General features: G+C 41.7%; 1 protein-coding gene across 1 annotated transcript in view; it reads left to right on the forward strand.

Annotated features, from left to right (window-relative positions):
* LOC311510238 (uncharacterized protein) overlaps positions 1–16,702 on the forward strand; it is a gene marked incomplete at its 3' end in the record, with an annotated part of 363,491 nt that overhangs the window by 260,207 nt on the left and 86,582 nt on the right. Inside the window, exon 3 of the mRNA XM_084609763.1 lies at positions 3,123–3,216. Coding sequence (XP_084465889.1) covers positions 3,123–3,216 — 94 coding nt within the window. The remainder of the gene's footprint in view (positions 1–3,122; positions 3,217–16,702) is intronic.

Below are 16,702 nucleotides of genomic sequence, written 5' to 3' on the forward strand. Positions count from 1 at the left end.
ATAATGCTCTAATATGGTTGGTGTAGAATAAATTCCTGAGCTAGCAGAGAGGAAGGAGCAGATATTCCGGAAGGGTCCTCATCAACCTTCTGTTCAGGGACAGCTTTGCAGTTGGGAGGGAGATCTCCAGGGACCCCAGTGAACTGCCAGCTCCTGGTGATTTATCTCTCTCACCATCCCTAATCACCCTCTCTCTCCTGAAGGTGTCAAGGGAGTTCGATATTTATCAGGATTAATCTGTGCTCCCAGGTGAATCTGAAGATCTAATAGTTTCCCACTTGTGCAAATATGGAATGAAATTGAACACAGCTATGTGTTTTCTACATGCTACAGACGTAATAAAACAAACCCACAGCAGGTGGGTAAATGGCACGTGCCCTTTGTGACCTGCTATGTTTCTGGCAGCCAGTAAGGCTCTTTGCTCTCTGCTGGTGCCTGGCCTGCACAGAGCCTGTGGGAAGGAGGAGACAATAGAGACTGTAAGGGACAGAATAGAGGCAGGGGCAAAGAGGACCAGAATGGGGTGGGGGGTAGCACTAGGTAAGGTAGTATGGATGGGGTGAATGGGGGAGTCTGTCCCAAAGCTTCAAAAACCCCAAAGGCTACCACAGTCCTCAATAGCCCTTGCCCCGGCCTGCCTTATGCTCTTTTTCCCCTGTCCCTCCCTCCAATCAAGCCTCCTTTTTAGAATCTCTCTCTGTATCAAAGTCCTCCTTACCCCACAGTGGCTTCTGACACCCTCCAATACCCTCTTCTCCACTGGCTTCTCCAGCACCCTTATCTACCCCTAGAGCAGGGGTGGGCAAACTTCTTGGCCTGAGGGCCATATCAGGGTTGCGAAACTGTATGAGGGGTCGAGTAGGGAAGGCTGTGCCTCCCCAAACAGCCTGGCCTCGGCCTCCTCCCGCTTCCTGCCCCCTCAGAACCCCTGACCCATCCAACCCCCCCTGCTCCTTGTCCCCTGACTGCCCCCCCACCCCAAACCGCCCCCCTGGGACCCCAACCCCCCCCCCCGTCCCCTGACTGCCCCCCTGCCACCTATCCACAGGCCCGCTCCCAACAGGACCCCTGGGACTCCACCCCCCGTCCCTGGACTGCCCCAACCCCTATCCACAGGCCCCCCGGGACTCCCATGCCTATCCCACCCCCCCGTTCCCCATCCCCTGATTGTGCCCCCCCCCTGAACCTCCGCCCCATCCAACCACTCCCTGTCCCCTAACTGCCCCCTGGGACCTCCTGCCCCTTCTCCAAACCCCTGCTCCCCGCCCCATTACCATCCAGCTCAGAGCAGCAGGAGCTCGCAGCACAGCCAGAGCCAGCCCTGCTGCTCGTGCGGCGGCATGGCTGCAGGGGATGGGGGGCAGTGGGGGAGGGGCCAGGGGCTAGTCTCCCCAGCTGGGAGCTCAAGGTCTGGGCAGGACAGTCCTGTGGGCCAGATGTGGCCCATGGGACGTAGTTTGCCCACCTCTGTCCTAGAGCCTCCCAGCCACTCTGGTCTGTGGGTAATAGTCTCCTGCCTCCACACACCTGGGGAGTCCTCAGGGGGAATCAGTGATGATTTCTCACTGTCACGTAACGTTCTGTGTGGAGCTGCCTAGCGCTCAGCAGCACTGCCCTCAAGGAAAAGCAGAAAGGACAATGGTAAGCAAGTGGATGTTCACCAGTTTAGCAGGCTCATGCACACCAGGGTGTCCCAGGGAAGGGTTTAACACCTTGGCTTCCCACTATGGCACTGCTTCCCTCCCTTGAGTCACCTATTAAATACACGGGCATCCAGGAATACCCGTCCTCGGAGATCGTCCAGTCTAAATCCATGGGTGCGGCAGGGAAAGGAGAAATAGTTGTTGGAGCTGGCACTGTAGGGCTATCTCCAGTATGTTAAGTGGACTTGTCCTTTTGTTTAGGCTTTGTTGTGATACCAGCTATCGTTAGAATGGGTCAGTATAATTTAACTTCTTATACTGTGCGCATGCAGTATCTGAATGCCTGTAATATCTGAGAAGCCTGAATAGCCACTTCTGTTGGGGAACATACAGTAAATTGGTGTCATAGCTTTATCCAAGTTGTTGTGCCCTGGGCTTTCGGATAGAGCCGCCATGTGTAGGCACTGGTCAATGGATCTGAGATACAGCTATCTCTTCCTGGCTTGGTACTGTAATCTTTGTTAAAAGATTTCCAATTAATACTAAGTAGTTAAAACAAGGGTGCAGTAAAACTCCATTTATTTTATTTTTCAGGTTTGAGCCTGTAGGTCAGCTAGACAACTTACTTAGTAGGGGACCAAAAGGTAACACTTTGAATGATACAACCAAACTTTATAAAAAGGAAAAATAACATTCATGCAATTACTACTTACACAATACTTCAATTGGACTTGCACTCAAGGATGGAGTGGTGTACAATGGGTGATCAGTCCACTGACCGAGTGAGATACAGCCTCATAACCCTGAACCCTAGCGGTACCCTTTGGATGCTAATTGCAGCTCTTCTCCAGTTTAGCAAGGCTACTCCTTTTCTACGCCATTATAACACTAATTAGCATTAAACATATGCCTGCCACCTCCTTTTTTGGCTCTTTACATTAGACATTATTTAAATTAGCATCTGCACCAGTGTCAATGCCATACTATCCAGAGAGAGAGAAAGCATTTAATAAAACATTCGCAATTCTCAGACTCTCATATGCATCTGATGAAGTGAGCTGTAGCTCACGAAAGCTTATGCTCAGATAAATGTGTTAGTCTCTAAGGTGCCACAAGTCCTCCTTTTCTTTTTGCGGATACAGACTAACACGGCTGTTACTCTGTAAATTGCTCAAACTGTTAGCCCCAGACAGCTGGAACTAGGTTTTACTTGACTGAAGATGGTGTATCTGCAGTGTTCTATCCCCTCTGCATCTATCATCAGTAATTGTGTAGTTAAGACAAAGGCAGATTGAGATTGCAAACAGTCAGGTGATATTTATCTAAGAACCAACTAGGACTTCCTACAAACCAAAATAACACAATAACAGCTTGCTTGTTAACACAAATGATGTAAATGGGGGTGAACCCCAGAGCCCCAAACCTATACACAATGCTGTACACAGGACTAAACAAGAAGGACTATATCATATATTGCAGACACTGGACAGGAGAACAGGAACACAAACGGGAACCAGGATCTCAGGGACAGGTGCCAGGAACAGGAACCAGACCTCAGGAACTTTGGTGAAAGGTAAGTAGATCTTCAGTATGGTGTCTTGTGTCTTCTATTCTTGATCTCGTTGTCCTGCGTGCTGAATGCGAACGCTATGTCACATGATGATGGAATAGGTGAGTGGAGGTAAGTTAAGGGAACCTTGGTAGATGTCGCTGGTTCACCTCAAGTCCTAATCTCTCAGGGCTCTAGCTAATAGCGGGACTGGTACACTGTGGGAGGGCTTCTATGCCTCACTAGGATGACCTGCTTCCACAGTATCCAGAGACACAGAGTGCCCCTCAGAGGGTGATACTCCCTTATATGCGTTCTCTGTTGCTGGGCAGATTCTACTGCCACAAGACACTATCTTTCCTGCCTTTTCCTTGTTTTGGTGCCAAAAGTTGAATGAGAGGGGATGCTAAGATGGAGGACAGGTTGTCCTTTTACCAATCCAAAATGGTGACTTTGTACACTTAATAAATTGAACCTTTCCTACACGTTTCCTCTCCTTGGTAGTGGTCCTAGGTTAAAACTGCCACCACACATGAATAACTTATACCAGAAGTTTGGATGCTGTCATTCCCTCGTATCCAGAGGTACTAACACACCTGGGCCTACGTTCAACATCTCTGAGTTTAATGTGCACCCATCTGCATAATCCAACATACTAAATAATTATAGTAAACTGAATTACGAATATAACTGAGAAGATGAATCAGGGTGTGCCATGATTCAGCTGTGCCAGTGGGGTCAGCAAAAAGTGAACACCACCAGTGAGTGACCCCAACCGACTTAAGCACCCTTTTTAAAATCAACTCTATCTGCTCCATTGAATGGTGTATTATAAGCATAGTGGCTCTACCCAGCTCCAATACCTCATTGATGTGCAGAGCGAGCTCGGGATGTTCCACCCATTTGAGGAGCATAATGTTGAGACCTAGACTTGCAGGCTCAACATGGTGATAGAGGTGATAGGCTGTCCTGATATTTCAGGAATTTATCCTTTCAGATTCAAAATGTGTATCACACCCTATTACAGACAAGACAAAACATAAACACAAATTAGAGTGGATATCATTATAAACAGTATAATAGGGACTAACAGTGAAAACCTTGCAAGTGCTCCTAATACATATGCAATGATCGTTAACCACTATAATCTGGGAGTGGTTGGTGGACCTAGGACTGAGCTCATAGTGGCATTTACCCTCTGCTGGATTCAGACAGATGTGAGTACCCGTGAATACATCAGTGGGACATCTATATCCCTGATTATCTTTCCAGAGGCATTCACTATGTCCACTGCATGGTACTCACTGCTCTTATTTACCACCCACTTTGGGATGTCTATGGTTATTAGGATGGAGTGGTTCAGAACCAATCCCAAGGGCAAGATCGGATAAACTCACATGGTCGTGGCATTGAGAATGTGTGATAAAACCCTCTTTGCATGTGGATCAAAAATGAAATCCAGCAGCTCTCACCATTGGTGATGCTCCTTCTCATAGGTTGATACGGTTACATCTTTGATCATCACATTTCTAATTTCTGCTGGGAGCACACCCTGGAACCCAGATCTTAAGATTCCACTTGACACTCTTTGCATCCACGGTTGGGCCTGAATACATGATATTGCCAATGAGGCATTGCCCAAAAATATACCTATATTTCTAAGGATAGTGTCCTTGTCCTTTTTCCTGGACATCGGACTAAGCCTTGGTGATGTCAGTAATGTTGTATCCCAGATCTCCTCCTTTATTCATGGCAGATACCAAGGGTTGGTGTAGGGTAGGTACATTATGCCCAATGCTACCAATCCATTGGGACAGGGACTTGGTGTTTAGAGTGTTCATAATTCCTAAACCTGCCCCGACCCCTCCTAGTATTTTGGCCACCACATCCCCTTTACTACAGCCATATTTAAGTTCAGTACTCAGAGTCCAAGACTCCCACCCCAGCACTGCTGTCTTAGTGAATTGAGTACACCTGGACCCTATGCTATGAACGTTGGTTTGCATGTCTATCATAACCCTTTTGATGGCAAATGTTGGGTTAATTATTAATAGCCTTCTTAAATTCTGTTTGACCACCACAGATCCTATATGGCTAAAGTGGGGCTTGGGTACCACTAATACCTCTATTTCCTGATGTGCACCGTAAGGTCCTGTTAAATACCACATTCCCGAGCAGTTCGATGTTAGAGATGCATTAATACTTCCAGAGCACTGTGCAACAAAAACATGTTGCTTAGAACTTGAACCAAATGTATTTGCACAACTAGAGCTATTACAATAATGATTGGGATTAACACTACAGTATACACTGATGGTCATTCATTTTACTGGAGTGCGCACTGTTACTCATATGCGGGTTTACCCAAACTGAATGCTCAGTGACACCTTAACAGGAAGACGTCTCTCCTGAAAATAAGATTGAAGGGGAAATGACATGCATATATATTTGAAGAGACTGGCAGTAAGGAACCCTCCAGAGCAAGTTAAGCGTGGTTGTTGGACCTCCCACACACAAATATCCTTGGGCAGGAGAACTTTTCCCAATGGTCCAGTGTCCCTCCCCTCTGTGATACAGGTATTGGAATACGTCTCGCTGATCATGTAGGAATTATGTTCTTTTTTGGCCACCCAGGAAAATATATATGTGACCATTCTTATACCCAAAATGTAATAGGGACATTGTCTAGTCACACATTTTTGCAGCGCTTGACCTTGGTTTTAGGTAACGTTTCACGTAGTTTACTTGCTTCCATGACTGGATATAAATGGTCATTTCTGTAGTTGTGTTTTGTGTTCTTGGTGTTATAAACTCCTTAGTCCTGGGAAAACTTCAATGCTTCCATCCACAGCTGAAATGTAAAACCTGTCTGCATGGCATCTCATTCCTTTTTAATTCCCATAGTGTAACACTGGCCAGAGTTGAGCTTGCTGCCTTCTGTGCTGACGTTCTTCCATCTTTGTTGCTAATTATGTGGCTCTGACATTCTGCTGTGTGCTAGCCATCCGCTAAGTGCAGCTGGGGTATTTCATCCCCCTGTGCTCAGGGGCTCTGGGATCACTGGGGCACGATCAGGAGTACTTGACAGGCACAAGGGCCCGGCAGGGATTCTGGGAAGTAGGCCAAGGCAGTCACAAAGGCTGTTGTTTTATTATGGTTTCACTTGCTTGTGGCTATAGTGTGGTAGTTACCCCAATTGTGTTTCACTAGGACTCAGGTTATATCTTCAGGGTTCCCTTTAATTGTTCTTTAAAGTAAGGAAACTTTAGTGTTTTATTATGATGGTAACTGTAGGCGGTGTCTTAGCTACAGTGCAAAGGGCATCCATGTAAAAATCAGTCATTTTCACTCTTCCTCATCCCTGAGCTGGGGAGAGGATTTGGTATCTGCCTCAGTGTTCTCTCTCTCTCCAGCATTGACATTCTAGATTGAATAGCTTATGCAGTTTTACTCCTTTTGTTTAAAGAAACTGCTTAGCTTGCAGCTACACAATCTTCACTTTCCTTAATGGTTTCTAAGGGGGACATTGCAGGTGATGGGAAGAACTGATCAGCTCCAGGCTTCTTGATGAATTAAAATGCAGCTTGCTCTAACTTGTAGTTTTGATGCATCAACGGAATTGCCATATTATTATATAACCAGAGTAATTGGGATGAATGGAGTATTTGCTGTAGTGATATGAACTGTAAAAAGTGGTTTTAGAGTAACAGCCATGTTAGTCTGTATTCGCAAAAAGAAAAGGAGGACTAGTGGCACCTTAGAGACTAACCAATTTATTTGAGCATAAGCTTTCGTGAGCTACAGCTCACTTCATTGGATGCATACTGTGGAAACTGCAGAGGGCATGTTAAACCAGGAGATGAGCAAAGTCTGTATTGCTTTTATCCAGCTCACCAAAGCCTGGACTACTTGGGAAATATTATAAAAATTAACATATTCTCCTTTGTCATTGTTCTCAAAACAAACTAACACTTTTTCTGTCTTTAATTTCAATGTATTTAATCATCAAAAGATGCTAGTCCTTAGTAACTGTGATACATTCTATAAGACTTGAGGACTGTCCTTTCTCTGAGGTACAAGAGTGAGAACAGCTTGCATGCAATACATTACTGCATATATTTGTAATATCATGCTTTAGGTTTTTCAGGTAAATTCATGTGAATGGGAGCAGTAACTAATCTTTGCTTTTATGTAGTGTCTTTTGTATTACTGTATATGTCAACTTCAGTGAAACCTCTGTGGTTGCTGAGTTTTATTAGTTCTAAACTTAGAAAAAGTTTTATACCTGAATGCCATAATTTTGTGAATATGTAAAATCCCAAACACTAAATACAAACCCCTCCCCCCTCATTAATGTAGTAATTTCCTTGGTTTTCTTTTTTGGTGAAAGAGAGAACTCTTGTTATTTTGCTCGTTTAAATACACGTTCTGTACAGTCCTACGCATGGCTGAAATAAAACAAAATTACATTTGTATTATTCAGCAGACATATCTAGATAATGTCACAAATTGGGAATGGAAATAATAGATGAACTTTTTCATTATGTTGTTTTGACTCATACATAACTTTATTTCTCAGCTTTTTCCCCTCTCAAATTTAGCCAGGTTAGCACTGCTCATTGACGCCTGTGTATAGGCCAAGTGTGAAGTTTTAAATACACACATACTAGGCGGCATATGAAGAACTTTCTCAAAATGTGTTTGGGGGAAGGGGACTTTTTTTATGCTTGGACAACTCAGCATGGCCACATACATTTTCTGTAAATGTCCCCTTTCCCTGACCTATCATTGCTTAAAATAAAATAATCACCTTTCAACTGAGAAGCAGCATGAAAAATTTCAGCTGTTACAGTGTGCTGCAGCCATATGATGTGATCTGTGATGAATATAGGCAAAGTACACACAGTCGGGATATGGCTGTTCATGGATACACAAGTGTGTAGTGGGGAAGGGAAAGAAAATGAAAAACAAAAAAGATTTGCATCTTCATAAATCATATTCAGTAATATTAGGATGGTGCACAGTGATTTACAAAATCCAAACCCATAATTCCTAGGGCTGAAGGAAGAGAACTCCTTGAGGAACATAATATGTAGTCTCTAGAATTATTTATTTTATAGCTAGATATGTAGCGTAAAGTATAGCAATTGATGATATAATTAATATTTACCTCCCTCCTTAGCAGAAAGCTAGTGCAGTGACCATAATGTATTCATTTAACACTCAATAGGTTTATAATGCATATATTGTAAAGCTAGAATGCCTCTTGGTTTGTGGAATCCAAGTTCACAGTGAATCATCATTCCAGGACCTGCAAGAGCTAAGAGTCTGATCTGGCATGGCAGATTAAAAGTCTTCCTTCTTCTAGTCTACCTAGGATTCATGCTGTCAGCTTTTACAAAAACAATCCTGTGGAGCCACGCGCCAGGTCATTCATGGTGCATTTTGCAAAGGAGGCCCTAGCATAATGTAACACAATATAAAAAGGCTGAGATGGCCCTAGCTTCCCCTTTCTGCCACTAGAATAAAAATATATGCAAAGACTCCAAGCACATCTAAAATAAAAGGCTTTCCCATGATTTAGACTCTGAGTACTGAAGACCCTTTTGTAACGTTTTTAGTAGACCTGGTCTTACAACAGAAGAGTCAAAACAGTGAAATCTGTCATAAATCTGCCCGGGAAACACCTCCCTCTCCCCGATTTATGCTGAAAATAGAAAGAGGCCTCTTATTAGCCTGAGCTTTAAAAGTGACTGGTAAGGATAGCGGACAGCTCACTTGGTGAATAGCCTTGTGGCAACAAAAAACATGGATATTGGAAGCCTCATTGTAAGGAGTCAGAAGAGACCACAGGATCTTAAAAGAATGTTGTGTGTTTCCTGTAATATGTATTAAACCATCTAAATACAAAGAATATTCTCACCTCAGTAAAGGAAAAGGAAGCATTTGGCAAAGTACAGTGACAAATGTTTCTGGGATGTTAAAGGCTGTTTATGGAAAAGTAACTGGAGAAATAGAAGCTTAACAACTATTCCCCTGAATTCACAAAGTGAATGATCAGGGAGACTGCACCGTGCATTACTGATGCTAGAGAGGTATCTGTGTCCCTGGAAAGGCTCTCTATGAAGGGTGCCCCTTATGAAGGATCGGCTGAAAGGAAATAAATTGCAAAGATTTATTGATTCAGTTGAAATAGAATTGACAGACTGTTGTCTGTAATTGTAACTGCTGGGAAATTTTTTTTTTTTTTTTTAACACAAAAGTCAAATTACTGAGCTGAAACACTGTGAACAGTTGGTGGGGAAGTAATGTCAGAATGAAATACAAAAAATATCAATGGACACTTAGCGTCATGGTCTTCAGTAAACGAGACATGGCGATAGTTCAGCTAATGTTAGGAATTCTAAATAAGGAATGTCTGTGTCCGAACTGTGTATTCCTTCTCACTAGACCAGGATTGTGACGATGATTATGAAATACTCAAGGAGATCTACAAAACCAGAAAACCCAGCAATAATGGGTTAACCCTATGTTCACTGGGCACGTCACCTCAGGCCGGGAAGCAGAGAGAAAATTTCTAGATGCCATTGATGGCTGCTTCTAGGAGCAACTTGTCCTGGAACCCACAAGGGGAGAGTCAATTCTTGATTTAGCCCTAAATGGCGCACAGCACCTGGTCCTAGAGGTGAATGTAGCTAAACCACTCAGTAATGACAACCATTACTTAATTCAGTGTTGATAAATGGAAAGTAATGCACATTGGAAAACATAATCCCCACTATCCATACAAAATGATGTTGGTCTAAATGCTGTTAGCATTCTCAAGAAACAGATCTTGGGGTCCTCATAGATGATTCTCTGAAAACAACCATTCAATGTACAGCAGCAGTCAAAAAAGCTAACACAATGTTAGTATCTGCAACAAAATCAAATGTCATAATGCCACTATATAAATCCGTGGTATGCCCACACCTTGAGTACAACATGCAGTTCTGGTTGCCCCATCTCAAAAAAGGTACAGAAAAGGGCAACAAAAATCACTAGGGATATGAATGAGCCTTCATATGAAGAAAGATCAGAAAGATTGAGGGATATGATGGAGATCTATAAACTCATGACCAGTGTGGAGAAAGTTAATGAGGAAGTGTTATTTACCCCTTCACATAGTACAAAATGAGAAGGTCACCTGATGAAATTAATAGGCAGCAGGTTTAAAACAAACAAAAGGAAGCACTTCTACACACAATGCAGTCAACCTATAGTGTTGCCCTGGATTTGAGGGGTGTGTATACCCCAAAATGTGATTAAATTAATTGCAATAATATGTGCATTCAGCCACCATAAATTAATGAAATAGAACACCGCAAAGTTAAGGGTTAATTTGGAGACAGGCTTTTAGAAGCAAGGTCATATCTAGCTGGCAGTTTCTGCTAATCAGAATGGGAGGAAGGGACAAACAAGTAAACAATTAAGACTAAAAACCTTGGTGGTTGGAAAACCTGGAGTCTAGATGCCTCTGATATTAAAAAATTATTGAAAGTTAGAAAAGTGACCTATGTTTTTTAGAAGTTCGTTATAAAAGATTAGCTAATAAAGTGCACTTTGGAGCAGTCCTCCGAAACCATCTTGAGATGTTTTTCCTGACACCCTTTCTCCCCGGAGCAACTGGCCACTGTGAACGTGCTGCTAATTACTCAATACTGTTCCAGATGTTAGGTTTAGAACATCCCAGATATTTACCTATTGTTTATGTTTGTCAAATCTAATAAACTACAGTTTTAGATAGATACGCTTACTTGCATGAATCTTATCAGACGGAATTGCTGTGTTCCTATTGATTTATTCCTAACACTGCCTGGAGTGAAATAGCTAAATTGCCCCTGTTGGGGATTCCGAAAACCCCGGGTAACAGTAGAACTCATTGCCAGGGATGTTGTGAAGGCCAAAAGTATAACTGGGTTCAAAAAAGAATTCAATAAGTTCATGGAGGACAGGGTCATCAATGGCTATTGTCCAAGATGGTCAGGGATGTAACCCCATGCTATGGGTGTCCCTAAGCCTCTGACTGCCAGATGCTGGGACTGGAGAATAGGGGATGGATTACCTGATAAATGTTCTGGTCCTTCTGTCCGAAGCATCTGGCTCCAGCCACTGTTGGAAGACAGGATACTGGACTAGATGGAGCATTGGTCTGACCCAGCATGGTCATTCTTATGTTCTTGTGTTAAATAAGATAAAACTCTCCTCTCCCCTTATAGCTCCTTTCTTCAGAGGACTCTATAGTGACTTTCAGGTGCAGTAAATGGAATTGCTATGGAGAAAGTGGATATGATTGGAAAATGTGCAGAGGATATTCCCAGGGTCTGTTATATTTAAACCAAATAGCCCAGACCTCAGAAAGTGGAACCCTGATGAACTAGCTGTGCTCAGTCGACAGTCCAGCAAATAACTTTTCGCAAAAAGAAAAGGAGTACTTGTGGCACCTTAGCGACTAACCAATTTATTTGAGCATAAGCTTTCGTGAGCTACAGCTCACTTCAAAGTTGCGATATTACAACAAAAAAACTTCAAAACCAGACTCCAGTGAGAGACTGTTGAATTGGAATTCATTTGCAAATTGAATACAATTAACTTAGGCTTGAATAGAGACTGGGAGTGGCTAAGTCATTATGCAAGGTAACCTATTTCCCCTTGTTTTTTCCTACCCTCCCCCTGAGATGTTCTTGTTAAACCCTGGATTTGTGCTGGAAATAGCCCACCTTGATTATCATACACATTGTAAGGAGAGGTTTCAGAGTAACAGCCGTGTTAGTCTGTATTCGCAAAAAGAAAAGGAGTACTTGTGGCACCTTAGAGACTAACCAATTTATTTGAGCATGAGCTTTCGTGATGCATCCGATGAAGTGAGCTGTAGCTCACGAAAGCTCATGCTCAAATAAATTGGTTAGTCTCTAAGGTGCCACAAGTACTCCTTTTCTTATTGTAAGGAGAGTGATCACTTTAGATAAGCTATTAGCAGCAGGAGAGTGGGGTGGGGGAAGAGAAAACATTTTGTAGTAGTAAACACCCATTTTTTCATGCTTTGTGTGTATAAAAATATCTTCTATACTTTCCACAGCATGCATCCGATGAAGTGAGCTGTAGCTCACGAAAGCTTACGCTCAGATAAATTGGTTAGTCTCTAAGGTGTCACAAGTACTCCTTTTCTTTTTGCGAATACAGACTAACACGGCTGTTACTCTGAAACCAAATAACTTTTGCAGCTCAGCTCTGCAGCAGCCTGGTAAGATGGAGGATGTGTGTGCATGAATATCACTATGTACCTGTCATCTTTCATAGTTTGGACTGAGCCAGTAAGGGTCTTGCATAATTCTCATAGCTCCATTATTTCCAGTAAAATTGAACATTTTATTTTTTTAAATTAATTTTCAAGTCCTTGTGGTACCCAAGAGGAGCTTTTAAATATGCTCTGATATAGTGCTGAATCTGCAGGCAAACTAAAACTGTAGCCATTGTTTCCCTGGTGTGATGTTGATCCTGAAGCCTAATGATGACAAATAACCCTCAGGTTAGAAAATTCATTAAATTGGCATTGATTGTGAATATTGTATCAATAACTTAAGGGAGAAACCTGGGAACAACATTCACTTAGAAAAAAGAAATAAATAGTGAACAGCCAGACAAATGTAAAGCTTAAACATATTTTAAAAAATGGAAAGTATGGAAATGTGGAAGTGTAACTTTAACTCGGTCACTATATCTCCACCTGCAATCCATCCTAATTCATTAGGTAAACTTTTCCCTACACACTGTACAATTTCAGCATTGACAATGTGAGCCACACACACTGCTTCCTCAAAATGTACTTTCTTTGAGGTGCCAATAAACTTCACTATGGGAAGAAATAAACTAGCTACATGACATCATTTTTTGAAAAGACTAAACTGAACACTAATGGAGGAATTAACATGATGCTTATTGATATGTATGATATCTCATTCCTAAATCACTAAATCTGGATCCTCCATTGGCATATTGTTGTTTTAGTTTGTCAGCTCTTCAAGGCTTGTCTCCTAAAGCAACCTAGTTTACTGCAGGCACTATATAAACAATACACTGGACCATACTGGACACACCAGTGTATATATTATTACCCCATTTAAACCACATGCGTGATCCTACACTATACAATTCACTAGCAAAACAAACATCTCCCTCTCGCCCTGCATGCTGTCCCAAAACAACCTACCCATCTCCCGCCACACCTTCTCAAATTTGCTCTATCTAGCCAACTAATGGACATTTGACAACGATTTTAACCTTTTGTTATCCACAGCAGCCAGACTCTCTGCAGTAATCTCAAAGCCTGGGTGGACTCCTGATCTTCCTACTTAAATGTGAGCTGCTTGGATATGAATGAGAGTTAAATACTTCAGCTGCATGAGCTAATGCTGGAATGCAGACCAATTTCATTGAAGGCTGATTGGATGGTGGCTGGAGACATTTTACAGTACATATTCATCTAGCTGGAGTGTTGGTGGAGAGAAGTGGCACTACATAGTAGTTGTTTATATTCTGTGTATGTGGTGAGAGCAGGTATTAGCATGGCAAAGGCTGCTCTAGAAGACTGATTTGTTGCTGCTGAGACTCATTAATCAAATCTTACTACAAGAAAGTCTAATGCAGCTGCCTGCAGACCATTGTGGGAAGGATTGTAAGTATGCAGTCAGTCTCAAAAGGTAGAGAGAACATGCTCATAAGTCTTTCTAATGCAAGACGTCTATGCACTGAGCTGTAGCTGGCATTTTCTAAGAGCCTAAAATAATCTTTGGGTTAGGCGCAAGAATTTTCTTACAGAGATTACTAGAAATTAGGGAGCACCACGAGAGAGTGGGGTGCACGTCTAATTAGCACCACCGTTGAGAACTGTGTCCAGACATGGAATGTAGTTTGGTGTGGGCAAAAACTTAAATAAAAATCAGAAAATGCTACCTTGTCCGTAAACCCTTGTCCGAAACATGGGGATTTCTGAGAAGTCTTAGAGGAATTTACTTTATTTTTTCAAATATAAAATCTGTTTGCAAGAGAGAGTCTTCTGAGACCTGGTGTTTCAACAGTTTCAGGCTTCGAAAAGGATTCTTACAGGATGGAAAGGGAGAAATAGAGAGAGAATAATTATTGCTATTTTAAAGTTAAAAATACTTGTTTAGTGCTTAGATGGTACAGTGATGGGGCTGTATAAGTACATAGACGAGCAGAGATTATGGGAAATATCTTCTGTTAAACAGACATTTGGACTATCTTTTATGATTCCTTTGCAAATTCTGCATAAAAGTAGACCCTTTGGAGGGGAGGGAGAGGGCTTAGGAATAACAAAGTTCTCTTTCTTGATTCTGCTCTGAAATCCTCTCTCATCCCCCTGCAGCTGAAATTTAATTTTAAACCTGACAGAAGGCTCAAAGAATCCCTAAACCCATGGAATTATTATTTGTGTTGCAGTACCCTCTAGAGGCACCAGTTGAGGGTCAGGGCCTCGTTGTGTTAGGGGCTGTACAGACATACAGTACAAAGACAGTCCCTCTCTCAAAGGTCTCAGTCAGAAATGGCAGTGACAAAAATGTGGTTAAAACTCTGTTTTAGTTTATAATTTTCTTTTCTTACTGTGTCTGTAAGAAGGGTCTTTAATGCCTCATCGCTGCATGCTGCAATCCCAGTATATTTAAAAAGTGACTGAGGAGCAGTGCAGTTCATTTGTAAGACTATGAATGAAATAAATTCTTAATGTATAAATGTCAGTATATTTGTGGTGTTCTATGTTTTTACAAACATTTTGTTCTTAACTCTTTATTTAATAATTTGATTGCTTGTAGGCATCTCTTTATAAGTGTAAATTAGTTCTTAAGTAGGATATATCTGCATTGTTTTTTCTTTTTTTTTCTTTATAATTCACTTTTTATTTAGTAGTTGTGAAAGTTAAGAAATGTCAGTACTGGAAATTGAAATCCTATCCATATGCTAGGTTTTAAATAGCTAAACAGAAACAAGTTGACACAGGCAGATTTTCCTCATCTCAAACATACATCAGCTACACTGTTCAGACAAGAAGAACAGATTCTCTTCCCTCCCCCAACCCCGAATACTTTGGGTGAATATTCCTGCTTCTTGTTAATGAGCAGCAACTCCACTATTTGTCTGCAAAAATAATTGTTTGGGTAAAGGGCTTTCATAATAATGAGCTGGCATTACCTATAGAGGAAATTGAGTCCATTCTAAATAAATTATCCCTTTTGGAATTTATCACAATTTATGTATTTAGAGTGAAATTCATTCCTGAGCAGCAGGCCAGCTCAAGCCCTATACACCACTTAAAACCTACTCTAGGGACATAAATGGAATTTACGTTGTGCATAAGCCTCTGCATGGGGTACATTTTGTCCACTGAGAAGTATACGTACATTTGCTAGAAAGATGTAAGACCATAGATAATTTCACTCCAAGTTGGATTTAACTTTTAGATGAAAAATCATTGTTTTGTCTGAAGATTCTTTATTCTTAGAGTCATTGATTGAAAAGGCCAGAAGGAACAATTGTGATAATCTAGTCTGAACTCCTGTACAGTACATGCCACAGAACTTTGCCAAAATAATTCCTAGGGCAAATCTTTTAGAAAAACATGCAATCTTGATTTCAAAGTTATCAGTGATGGAGAATCCACCACCGCCCTTGGTAAATTGTTCTAGTGGTTAATTATCCTCACTGTGAAAAATGTATGCCTTGTTTCCACTCTGAATTTGTCTCTGCTAGATTGAGAGCCCATTATCAAATATTCATTCCCAGGAGGTACTTATAAACTGTAATCAAGTCATCCCTTAACCTTCTCTTTGTTAAACTAAATAGACTCAAGTTGCTCAATCACTATAATGCATGTTTTCTAATCCATTAATCATTCTTGTGGCTCTTCTCTGAACCCTCTGCAGTTTATCAACATGCTTCTTGAATTGTGCACACCAGAGCTGGACGCAGTATTCCATCAGTGGTTGCACCACTGCCAAGTACAGAGGTAAAATAACCTCTATTTCTACTCTGTATTTCCCTGTTTACACATCTAAGGCCTGCAGTAGCCATTTTGGCCGCAGTATTGCACTGGGAGTTCATATTCAGCTGATTATTCCACCATAACCCCCGTATCTTTTTCAGTCACTGCTTGCCAATATGGAGTCCCCCATCCTGTAAGTATGGCCTACGTTCTTCGTTCACAGATGTATACATTTACATTTAGCCATATATAAATGTGTATTGTTGGCTTGCACCCAGTTTACCGAATGATCCAGACATGCTCTGTTTGAGTGACCTGTCCTCTTCACTCTTTATCACTCTCCCAATTTTTGTGTCTACGAATTTTATCAGTGATGATTTTCTGTTTTCTTTTTATTAACACAGGAAGAGATGTGATAGAATGAGATGGGGAGGACAGCAAGGTGGGTATTTTTGGCAAACCTGACTTTGGGAA

This window comes from Lepidochelys olivacea (genome assembly GCF_965140295.1).
Source record: "Lepidochelys olivacea isolate rLepOli2 genome assembly, chromosome: 19".
NCBI lineage: Eukaryota > Metazoa > Chordata > Testudines > Cheloniidae > Lepidochelys > Lepidochelys olivacea.